Genomic DNA, 13,320 nt, shown 5'->3' with positions numbered 1-13,320 from the left:
ATATGAGGGAGGTATTTTTAAATATAAAGTATATATATATATATATATATATATATATATATATATATATATATATTATCCTGTATTTCAAAGTTTTAGTAGGCAAGCGATGATGGGTGGTCCTTCTATTGTTTCAATAAGCAAATTATATCTTTTTATTGCTTGCTTTGGTTGTTACCATATAAACGGATCAATGTTAACAACATTTTTTTATGTGTCAATTGGATAACAATATATTTTTTGACATTTTTAAGGTTTTGGCTTAGACAATCATGACTTTTTGAAGTTAATTACATACATTTGTATTTAGGTGTTTAGTTGTCAAACTTATTTTTTTTATTATTTAAATGTTTCTGATCATTTTCACTTTTTACAGCGAATTTAGTGTTTAGATAATCCCTCTTATAATTCTAATTTAAAAGCTAAAAGTATTTTTATTTTAAAGGAAGTTGAAACATTGTAAGAAACGATAATAATTATTTGTTTTTTTTTTTTTTTTTTTTTTTAATGTAAATTGACAAGTAAGTGTAATTTTTGAACAACGCTCAGAGAACTGAAAGGAAAGATTCAGTCCGTTTGTAACGGAAGAAAGGTTGTACTACATTTTAGTACTGTTGTACCAAACGTTCGATACCTAAACGTTCCATGTGTGTATCTGTATCGAGCGAACTGTACTGCACACATAAAGGTACTGTAATGGTGCTGCAAATCAGAGGTCGGAGTATTTTAATTGGCTGACTCAGTGGCTCAACCTAGTGTTTGTAATTTTGCCAGTAACATGCGATATGCTGGCAGGAATGTTTTGGCACAGATCCTACCTTATACTCTTTAATGTCAAGTTCTGTTAATAGATTCAATCATATTCTGTTGTAATTATATGATTAGACGTTAATTTTATTAGCAAAAATAATTAAATAAAATATTTTAACACTTGCATGAAATTCTTTAAATTTAATAAATGCATATTTAATTGATTATTATCTGAAAAGATAATCTGCTATTTCTTGTGTGGCCAGTGCTTTTGTTAAATTACCGTCTTGAGGGGTGGCACCCCTCTTAGCGTAGTCAAAACATGCGCTTACTCTATATTTTCTAATTGAACTTCTAGTAAACCATATCTAATAACTTTTCCAAATCCTGCTTCCTTTCTTATATTTTTAAATCCTTGTTGTTTTTCCTATAATTTACAATAGGTATAAGTTACAGAATTGTAATTTTCCATGACAATTTATCCTATTAGTAATTATCTTATTTATGTCTATTAATACTAATAATATTCTTTGGTTTTTAAGCGGTGACAGTTAAAACAATTTAGAAACTATTAAAAGTTGTCAATTGTCACAGCCAGATAGAAATAAAATCAATTTCATTTCTTTGATCAAGTACATGTTTATGAATTTACATTATTTGAAGGAAGTCGAATGGCTTTATCCTGTCACGGTTGATTTGTGTAAGTTACTGTATGTTTTTCTCAGAAACTATACAAGATTGATATGAAATTCTGTGTTTTTTATAACACCTTTCTTAAGACCGAATGTGAGACGAGATGTTAATGTTATTGTCTGACTCACTTGAATTCTGTGTACCGCCATGTGTAACCATTTCTTCCGAAGTTCAGAAGAGACTCATTAAAAATAGGCTTTTTCAGACATATCATTTAAAATATCCATGCAAAATTACAATTGCATAACCCAATCTTATAAATTATAAATTTATGTTCAAATTTATAATTTTACAAAACATGTTTATCAAAATTAGGTTTAGAATCTGAACTTCCATTTAAAAGAAATATGCTCATGGTATTCCGGTTTTTCAAAATTAAATTGTGTGTGAAAACTGCGGGTTATAAATAGAAGTTTTGAAGGTTTGAGTAAGGTTTGAATATTGTAAATAAAAAGAAACAGGCAGAGTATACTTGAGTGATATGGAGATATGGCAAGGAATCTCTTTTACTTATACTGGCATATACGGTAACCCAATCTTATAAATTAAAAATTTATGTTCAAAATTATAATTTTACAAACCATGTTTATCAAAATTAGGTTTAGAATCTGGATTTCCATTTAAAAGAAATATGTTCATGGTATCCTGGTTTTTCAAAATTAAATTGTGTGTGAAGCTGCGGGTTATAAATAGAAGTTTTGAAGGTTTGAGTAAGGTTTGAATATTGTAAATAAAAAGAAACAGGCAGAGAGATATGGAGATATGGCAAGGAATCTCTTTTACTTATACTGGCGTATACGGTAACCCAATCTTATAAATTAAAAATTTATGTTGAAAATTATAATTTTACAAAACATGTTTATCAAAATTAGGTTTAGAATCTGGATTTCCATTTAAAAGAAATATGTTCATGGTATCCTGGTTTTTCAAAATTAAATTGTGTGTGAAGCTGCGGGTTATAAATAGAAGTTTTGAAGGTTTGAGTAAGGTTTGAATATTGTAAATAAAAAAGAAACAGGCAGAGAGATATGGAGATATGGCAAGGAATCTCTTTTACTTATACTGGCGTATACGGTAACCCAATCTTATAAATTAAAAATGTATGTTGAAAATTATAATTTTACAAAACATGTTTATCAAAATTAGGTTTAGAATCTGGATTTCCATTTAAAAGAAATATGTTCATGGTATCCTGGTTTTTCAAAATTAAATTGTGTGTGAAGCTGCGGGTTATAAATAGAAGTTTTGAGTAAGGTTTGAATATTGTAAATAAAAAGAAACAGGCAGAGCATAATTGAGAGATATGGAGATATGGCAAGGAATCTCTTTTACTTATACTGGCGTATACGGTAACCTTTTGTAAATATGTTCATGTAAACACCTGTATGTAGAATAAATAAGTCGTTTGTACATAGCTGTAGATCTTACTGATTTATTTAAATGATATAAGTTTGAGGTATGTCACTGCTTATGAAAAATACGTTAACAATAAAACAACAGTTGCAAGGGGTTTACAAGATATCTCAGTATGTGACACGTTGGCACTAGCTACTGCAGTTTTATGAGTTAATGAGATCATTATGTCAAAATACCTTATCAGTCCCGTGGGAGTTAACTGTGTGTGATTCATGATAAGGCCAGATAGTAGTTTGTTATTTATGGTCATCACACAAAGCCTTGTTTTCATACCCAATTTCTTATGTAAAGACAGCCATATGTTTCAGCAAGCAGCATGGTTACAAACAAAAGAGGTCCCGATTATTTATTGTTATGGATAAAAAGTGGAAAATAAAATAAAACCATATGTTATATTGTTTTTTAAACAAAATTCCAGAAATCGTTACTGAAATACATTAATTTATAATTTTAATCATGAATTTTTTTATTAATTTAACATTATTTTTATTTCAAGAGCCAACTGTAATTGAAATTTGTTAAACGCCATACATTTTTTACTAATATCGTATTGCAGATTTTTAAGATGTCTCTGCTTAAAGGCATACCATTCACATGCTCGGTGCTTTAAAAAAAAATGTGTTTTCAATAGGAAACACAGTTTTTTTTTTAGGATGATTTTAAGTGTAAGGAAAGTCCATTACTGGAATACAGTAAAGTATTCTCTTCTGCGTAAAACACTGGGAAAGAAGAGACATTATAATGTAATTAACAGGCACTAACAACAGGAAAGGTTCAAAGACCGATCCTTGTGGGACACCTGCTATCGTATTTAAATAATCTGAGGAGAAATTGCTTACAACTACCTTCCGTTTTCTGTTACACAGATATTATTTTATTAACTTAACCTCATTGACTTTTACACCATTTTTCACAAAAACATTGTATGTGAAATACAACCAAATGCCTTCCATAAATCAATTTGGCAGGCTCCATTTTTCTTAAGATAAGTAGCACAACAAAATTATTAGCAATTCAATTAGTATTCAAGTAGTGTGTTAAATTGCTGTGAATATAATTCCTTTTGTATAAAGGTAACTTACAAAGAGCAACACAAACATAGAGAATTTAATAGTCTATAGAATAGAACCACTGTGGTTTACGGCTGAAATTGCATTATCCATTAAAATAGTTTTTTGCTTTATCATAGTGAAAAATGGGTATTATAAATTCATCTGCATTGAACTCTCTATATAATTTATAATAGTGATAAGATTGTTTAGAAGTCATTGGATAAGTTTTAAGTATTTTAAAATAATCTGAATGAGGCAGTTCATACTTAAAACTTGGGTAGTTATTGTAGTTACAAGGTTACTGAGGCATTTGTATTTATTAGAAAAGGGAAGGAACATATTTGTCAGTAGTATGTATTAATATTTGCTTTAAATTGTAATATGAATCAACTACTTGGTTAAAACTTTTAAAAGCCACTAAAACACTAAATTTTAAATTCATTAGCAATATTTAAATTTCTATATTGTATAGAATCAGAATAGTTTGCATATATTTGAGGGGGTCTTGCTGTCATTTTAAGAGAGAGACAACTAGTTCTTAACTCAATTGCTTTGATTTTAGTAATTTTTTGTGTATGGGTGTGAGTGTGGTGTGTGTTTGTTGGATTTGAATTATTACAAAATAAGTTTTTAGTTAATTGTGTATATAGGCTGTGTAGCCTCCAATTGGCAATTTCCTTTCTTAGATCCATTGTTTTCATGGTTCTTTTTCCCAACATGATAGTCAAGAGTTTGATTTAAATTGTTGAACCTTACCAGACATTTTCAGTTAAAAGTTTATAATTTTATCTTCAATCTTAATTCCTTAGGTCATATTCCTTGTAAGGATAGTTTTCACACCCAAACCATGTGAATTTTCACATCAGTCATTCATTTTCAATTCTCAGATCGTTATGTTATGGCAATTACATCACATACAGTCATAGTGGTCACTTTTTATTGTCTGCTTTAGCCAACTGAGTAGAGCTAAAGTCGATAATTTCTTTAACAGTCCACAGTTCCTGGTTGTTGTAGCATTTTTGTTACTCATCAAACCCGGTTATCAAAGTCGTTCATATCAGTTGCTTCCTCATCATACTGTGATCCAAGAGTAGAAAAGTCCATCCTATCCCTTCATCGAGTAGCTGAGCGAGTAGTTTGCGCCCTCAGTAGACGCAGCCAACTCAGCAGTCACAACTGTTTGTTGCAGGCGTTGAACGGCTGCAGATTCAGCACCAACAGTTGCAGATTCAGCAGCAACAAGTGCTGTTGCAACAACAACAGCTGGAGCTGGAGTTGCAGCGACAGCAGTTGCTCGTGCAGCAACAACAAATGTTGCAACAGCAGCCGGTTCAATTGTCCTCACAGTTTCCCCCGCCGTACTCGGCTCCCGTTGACAACAAGAATTAGCTTAGGCGTGAGTTTTCTCTCTTTGTTGCGTATAGCTCCTCTTGTTTAACGTAAATCAATGGAGGTATTGAATATTTTTGTGTGTGTGCGTGTGTGTATGTGGAAAAACTATAAAAATGTTACGTCAGCAAGTTTTTAACTTTTCTTAGCATTAGTTTAAATAGTGCAATCTTGACTCTTAGAATTCTACTTAAACTTATTTTTTTAAACTATATTATTACTTTCCTTTCCCATACAAATTTTTTAATTCAAAAAAATTGTATAAATATATGTATATTGTAGGGATTTTATTTGCCAATTACGATTATTACAGACTACTTTATGATTCCTTTCGTTGAGAAATGAATAAAATAAATTTTTTCTTAAACCATTGAAATGTAAAAACATTTTTTAGACGTATTTGTATTAACCACAAACTGAGTGAGGCTGAAGTATTATGGATCATCTTAGAATATCATAGATAGAGAGAGTGGACATTCCTTAACGTAAGCTCCAGTTGCATATTATTGTGAAGAACATCACAGAACAAAAAGAATAAGAGGACAGTAATTTAAAAAAAAATTTATTATTATACTGTCTTTATATTGGATACAAAATATTATATATGTTTGAAGAAACAACTGGTTTCATTTTATTGCACTTATTAAATAATTTTAACTATGGTACTAAATGGACGAGGTACTGAATGGACGAACTGTATTAAGCGTTTTGGTTAGGAATGAAACAGATTTGTTGAAACTATCTTTTTGTTTTATCTCCAAGACAAAGTATTATAAAGCTTAATTTCCAGGTAATATGGATATTCTTCCAGCACAGTCAGACAATGAATGGTGTATTGGTACTTTTTTATTTCTAGTGTTGTGGACATGATTAGGATGAGCTTCTGTAAGTCACTGACATTTTTTTTCTAACAAACTTAAGGTTTTTAATCTAATCTATAATGCAGGAATAGTTTCGGTTTTATGTATTTGTCTCTGCACGTGTCTCTATAATTTAGTTTGTCAATTAATCTAATAACTCTTAAAAAAATTGATTCAATCTTTGAGGTTCCTCCTCAAAAGATTATACTACACTGTATTAGAGAAATAAAATAACTGTGGTATACAGCTAATGTGGTCTGTCTGTCTGTAACCTCGGATATAATCTTTTCGTCCAGTTTTATTCCTAGAAATGTTATATTAGAAATAGTGCAAATATCTCCAGTTGGTAATCTAATATCAGATAAAGCATGGTTTTGGAATGGGATGTGTGAAAATTTCAAACCATTGTTTTGAAACCAAACAAAAATTTCTGTGGTATAATTCTTAGTTAAATCTTTTAATGATGATTGATTTTTATCAATAGTCAGACAATTAGTATTGTCTGTAAAAACTAACATGTTTGATTTAATATTTCTCGTTGTTTATGAAAATTAAAAATGAAATAGGACCAAATTACAGCCCTGCTGCTGCTTACCATCAGTCTGAGAAAAAAATGTCTATCCTGAGCATCTCGTAATTTTTACCTTCTGAAATTTGATTTTTAAGGACTGAAAAAATAAATATGGATTATCAGTAAATCCGAAATGTTTAAATTTCATAAGTAAGAGCTCATGGTTCACACTGTCAAAGGCCCTGGACAAATTGCATATAAGTGCACACCCCAATATCCATCCAAGCCTCCACGACATTTGTAACTAGATCAAACACTGCTATCTGAGTGCTCTTGCCTTTACCAAATCCAAATTGCTCCAAGGTTAATAATTCTTTTATTTTCAAAAATATTCCATTATTTTATGGGAACAAAAACACCATGAACAACAATAATTGTAAACTTCTTCAAAGAACCATATATACTCTCACATAATATCAACAAACAATGTAGAAATATCACACTGTGTGTATAAATATTGATATAGAATATATTATGCTCTGTTAAACAAAGCATATATAGATTAAAAAACATACAGTGCAATGATATGTATAAATATTTCTGTATGGGTTTATTCATTTCTAATGAAGCTGTGTAGCATGCATATATTATCTTTTATTCAATTTAATCAAGAAGAATTTTTTAAAATAATTTTAATAACTAAAAAACTCTTAATTAAAAAAAAATCCTCTTAACTTTAACATAATATTTTATAGTTTCTTTTTATTTATCCAACTTTAACATAATAATTGATAGGTTTTTTTTGTTTATCCAACCTCTTTATGAGCTGTTAAATTTTCATAAATGTATCTCTTTGATTGGTTTATTGTTATTTATTTCTTTGTTGCATGTTAGTTTAGTGAACAGTAGAGTTTCTTAACCAAAGAAAGTTGAAATATTGATGTAATGCATGGTAGTGAAGGTTTGCTCGGTGTTGTTGCTAGCATTGCCCGCTGTTTAACGTACGCCCTGTATCGCACTCGCTCTTTGCTCGGTGTTGGTTCTTCTTTTCCCTCCTGTGGTACTGATCTTGTTGATTGTGTGATTGTAAGGTTGCGTCTAACTCGCAGGGGTGTTGCGGCCAGGCCCGATAGCTGTGACTGTTGGACCGTTGCCCCCCCAAGCACCCTACCAACCCCTCTCTCGTTCTGGTGAGTACAGCCCCAGTGGTTGAAATAGGAACTGCCTCCTCGAATCTCCAGGTTTGCCAAATTGTACAGTAATCTGTATTGTTAGAAGATGTGCCTGAGCCGAGTAATTTGTCCACAGATCTTCACCCAGTTGACATGAAGCCATTCATGAGTGTTTTAGTATATTTGTAATAAATAACGTCTAAATTCTTAGATATTCTTTGTTTGAAGTTTATTTTTGATGATGGAAGGATTGTGAAGGAAACAGGATTTTTCCGTAAATTTGCCATCATTCAGTGAAACAAAAATTCAGTAACACTACTTTTCGAGATCTGCAATCTAATCTCTTCTTCAGGTAAATAACTAACCTAACACATAATTATAAACTAGGCTAAAATAAACAAATCATACCATAGCGTCAGTCATAGGTGGTTGATCAACGAATGCAGACGTATAGTGACCTGTATTCTGTAGTTCAGTTTTAATAATTAGTGTTGTTTGAAGATTCTTGGAGCAATTGGAAAATTCTTTAAATGTTACTAAATGTTAATGAAAACACTACTTATCCAAATTATTTATAAACAAACGGAAAAATCCTGTTTCCTTCCTCTTTGACATTAGTTTAGTTCGTATTGCGTACACTTATTTAGTATTATAACAGTAAATAAAACTCATTTCTCAGCTTTGTCCAATGTAAAGGAACAAGTCAAATTGTTTTAATATTAAAATAATAATTTGATCCAAATTCTGATATAAGTTAGTTAATTTTCTTTAATGTGCAGTTGGATCTACAAGCAAAACATCATAATAGAACAATTAAAGTTATGCTTGCAGGTTTAAATCTAATCGTAAATTTAGCCATAATGAAGTTAAAAGTGGTCACAATATTTTCAGCATTTTTCAAACCTATTTTTAAATTGTTAAAAACTTAAGCCTTGCCCGAATGAAAAGAAATTTTTACCAGGAAACGTAGATGTAATGTGAGGAGTATTATAAACTTTTTAATAAACCCTTTTTTAAACCAATTATTTATTTTTTTATTTATTCAGAAATATTTTGTCTTAATTTTAATTTGTGTTAATATTTTAAATTCCTGTGTACATATTAATTTACCTGCTTAATTTTAGTATTTTCTGTTATATATAGCAAACTCCTGAAAATTTAATTTTAAGTTTTCCAAATTCTTGTTATTATGGCAGTTATTTAATTCTAATTTAAATGGGCGTATGAAATAATTATATAAGTTACATTTAATATTTCCTTTTCTACTGTAATTTAAAGTTTTAGTTTGTGTAAAATAAGTCACTCAATCACAATACAGATCTAATCTTTATAATCAACATGTTACCATTTAGTGCCTCAGAAACAGATTATTTTTGATGAATCTTTTGTAGCTTTAACAATTGCCAAGTAGTATTTCCATTTTGAACTTTGAAATTTTGTGTAGTTTTTTTCTTTGTATTGAATGTTTTAGATTTTCTTTAGTTTAAAAATATATATTGTGGTATAGCTGTGACAAAATTGTAAATTCTAGATACATGTAAAGATTGAAACAACTTCTGTATTTGGTTTTGTTACAATTTGAATTGTAATTTTGCTAGCAGTTTGTAATAGCAAATGGAACAAGCGATCTCTCGAGGACAAGTGACTCACTGACAGACATAACTGATAGCTCTCCTCGAATGGTGATTCATAGACATAACTGATAAGCTCTGTCGCACTCGTGAACAATGAGTTCATTAGCATATATCACAGCCATGTCAACATTTGACACTTCAACAAGTGTTCTTACAAATAGTGTAATAATGAGATTAGTGTGTAACAAATTACAGTGTTTGATCATGTCCTCCTAATTTTTATACAACAGTTGTATCAACCATTTAATTTCTGTTGTCACTTGAATTGCAGAGCATCTCATTCACATTATGAAAATAGGTGAAATGCAGTTTAAAAATTACCTAACAGAATACTTATAACAAATTAATCAGTTCATTACTACTAACCTTGCTATTATACCATATATTCTGGAGCAGATCATATTCATCACTAATTACAAATTTTAGAAATTTGTCCAAACTTAAGTTTTATAATTTTATTTGATTTTACCTTGTTAGAAGATTAAGAATCTTTGAATCTTCTTCTTTAAAAATGTAGTCAAATTAAAAATTAGTGTACATTTTCCATAAAATGACTTAAAAAGTCATATCCCTACCCACCCATCCATAGTTGTATGTCTTTCCTTACTCGGTTTTGAAAATGTCACGTTAAAGCCCATGATGGCAATACAGATTATATATTTTTTTAATGTTTAAAACACTGATTTAATAATAATGAAAGAAAATTTGTATGTACAGATAGACGATTTTTACTATTTTGTTTATCTTAGGATTCCCAATGTCCTTTAATGGGTGCGTTGATTATGCCAAGGAACTGATTCAAGCAGTATCAAACATGACTGACCACTGAGTCATGTGGTCACTTGTAGGTGGTGCGGAAGTTACCTAAAATTGAAGGTCCACTGTACCTTCAAAACAAGTGCAGTTCTGAAGGGAGACACACCTGTAACCGTATGATAATTTTACCTAGAATTGGAACATCAACTCAAAGAATAATTTCTGTAAATAACACAAAGGGCTTTAAATGAAATCTTTTCTTTTACTTGATTGAATTTCGTCTGTCGCTCCTGTTTCCTCAATCAATCAATCAATCAATAATTCTTTATTCATTAGTTGTACAATACGGTACATCGAATAGTGTCATACATTGCTTATATATGTAAACTTACTTATATATATAAAATTCCTGATTATGTCCAAACAAGTGGACCAATAAATCGGATTTTAAAATGACTGTGCATTTTTGTTATAACTGCCGATTTGGGCTATACACGTAAAGTCGCAGACTGTCTTTCCGCCACATTTGGATGTAAGTCTCAATTATGGCCAAATACAGTAACCATTTGGCATGATGGATGCTTTTTGAATGTAGTGATCGATTGGATGCTGTAGTGTATCTGTTAGTACAATTATGGCTATACACATGGATACTGTGGTGTGTCTATTTGCCTGACGTCATTATTATGGCCATACACACGGATAGTGTGATGTGTCTATTTGCCAGACAACACGATCATGGCAATATACACAGATGCTGTTGGGTCACATTTGTCTGACAACACGATTACGACCATTTGTGATGCATCTGGCTCTCTGACTAGTACAATTATGGCCATACGAATAATTACTGTGGTTTGTTTGAAAGCAAGATTATGACCATATGAACAAGTATATGGTGTATCTGTCTGTCGACAGCAAGATTATAGGCTTACATGTAGAATTCATCAAGTGTGGTAATCAGGACTATTGTTCATTGAACTTCTAGTTGTATTTATATCTTTAACTACCATTTTGTACATTTTAACTTGTATGTAAATATTTGATTATAATTTAAATGCCATTCAAATTGTTACAGTTTTTGTGCTTCATCAAAATTAAAATTTTTCTCTTTTTTTGTTTTAGATGGGCGAGGTTGGCCAGCTTAAGAATCTTTTCCATTTTAACTTATTCTCTCTTTGATTTGTGATCTTCATCATGGACAATGACACTGTGACTTCAATCAAATTGTATCTTCCTTCTTCTCAGTTTGTTCTTCCGATTGCCATCATTGAACATACTCTAATTTAATTTACTATCACTGGTAAACGAGAATACAAATATTTTCCAATATTAATTTTAGAATAATAAAATTAATATTGAAAATATTTATATTCATTTCCAGTGATAGTAAATTGTACTTTTTCCCAATGCTTCAAGATTCTTCATACTGTAGTTTGTAAATCATATTAGATATTGTGTTAGGTTAAGGTAAGTTTAGTCAGTTTTTATATACTTAACTATAGTTTGTTTTAAATTTAAATACAATATATTATTCCTTTAAGTTTTAATTTGACAATATAAGCAATACTTCATTTTATACATTTTTGTAAGTTTGTTTTATTGTGGAACTTGTCTACTTCTTGTATTTTTATTTTTTGATTCAGACGTATTTTATCCAACCTGTTTTTAATCAGATATTAGTAGTAACTAAAATACTTAAAGTAATGCTTTTGAAATTTGTTTTATTGCGGAACTACTTGATATTAATAGATAGCTACGGTGATGCTTCATTTTATAAATTTTTTTTAATTAGTTTTGAAGTGTAATTGGTTTATTTCTTGTAGCTAGTTTTTTTTTTTTTTTTTATCTGAATATACATATTTTATCTCATTAAATTTTAATCTGATATTATAAGAAATAATCAACGTCTACTTATATAATAAAGGAATGTATAGTCTAGAGATTTTTTTAATGAGTCAAAAGGAGCATTCGATCTGCTAGTGGATGTTTAAGGTATTATATATTAGTCCAGCTAAGTTAATGTGAAGTGCCAAAACAGTATCTCCTACTAACATGCATTTACAGAAAATACGTTCTGAACGTTGTTACCGCCTGTCAATTTTGTTCCTAGAGACATTCCTAAATTAGTAATTGTGAAATAGTTTTGGGCATTTTTAACCACATAGCTGTTTCTACCAAAAATATGTACATATATGTGTTATTTTAACGAAAAAAACCATGGGTTGATGTGCCTTATTGCCCCATAATGTAGTGTTACGTTTCCATTGGGTATGTTTAACAAAATTCTGATATTTTCAATTGTTTTATAAGATACTTGGAAAACCAAACAAATGGCATAAATTTAGTTATTATTTACACATATTTTTTGAGTTTATTATTTGTCATAAGTATCTAAATTTAACTTTTCAATAAAACATGTATAATAAATAGATCAAACGAATACCCTGTTTTATATTGTGAATTTTTTGTTAAACATGCCCTAGTTTACTATTTTACAGTTAGATATTTTTGTAAGTTTTAGCTTATATAATTTGCCCATTGCGACTCGGCTGTCTATTTTTGTCCATTTCATAATCAGCTCTATTGTAATAATAAAAGTACGATTTTTAAGAATGAATATGTTTTGATTATTTATACCCATACAAAATGTCTTATTAGTTATAAAACGACTTTAAATTAACTTAATAATTGTTTGGACACTCCATCTAGAAATGGAAAAAAATTGTACTTTTTCCACATTAAAAATTCCTAATTTTCAAAAGCCTGCTAATTAATTTTAATTCTATAATGAGTGAGAGTGAGTGGGTGAGTGAGCAAGTACGAGAGTGGGTGAGTGAGTGAGCAAGTACGAGAGTGGGTGAGTGAGTGAGCAAGTACGAGAGTGGGTGAGTGAGCGAGCGAGTATGAGAGTGGGTGAGTGAGCGAGTGAGTATGAGTGGGTGAGTGAGTGAGCATGAGACAGCGAGTATGAGAGTGAATGGGTGAGTGAGCGAGTAGGAGAGTGAGTGAGTGAGAGAGGAAAGAAACTTTATTCAAAATCATTAAGATTTGAAAAGCGTCAAAAACATTATATGACATCACATT

General features: G+C 30.3%; 1 protein-coding gene across 3 annotated transcripts in view; it reads left to right on the top strand.

Annotated features, from left to right (window-relative positions):
* LOC124355299 overlaps nucleotides 1-12,853 on the top strand; it is a 39,810-nt gene extending 26,957 nt beyond the window's left edge. Inside the window, exons 4-6 of one of the 3 annotated variants that reach the window (XM_046806376.1) lie at nucleotides 5,101-5,307; nucleotides 7,781-7,861; nucleotides 11,359-12,853. In XM_046806376.1, coding sequence (XP_046662332.1) covers nucleotides 5,101-5,300 — 200 coding nt within the window. In that variant the 3' untranslated portion in view covers nucleotides 5,301-5,307; nucleotides 7,781-7,861; nucleotides 11,359-12,853. Of the gene's footprint in view, nucleotides 1-5,100; nucleotides 5,308-7,762; nucleotides 7,862-11,358 lie in introns of all 3 variants that reach the window. The other 2 variants (XM_046806375.1, XM_046806377.1) reach the window with 2 other exon arrangements.
* Nucleotides 12,854-13,320: the final 467 nt, after the last annotated feature.

Source organism: Homalodisca vitripennis, chromosome 2 (assembly GCF_021130785.1).
Source record: "Homalodisca vitripennis isolate AUS2020 chromosome 2, UT_GWSS_2.1, whole genome shotgun sequence".
Classification (NCBI taxonomy): domain Eukaryota; kingdom Metazoa; phylum Arthropoda; class Insecta; order Hemiptera; family Cicadellidae; genus Homalodisca; species Homalodisca vitripennis.
Note: the sequence above shows the minus strand (reverse complement) of the source record. Positions and strands in the feature narration are given on the sequence as shown.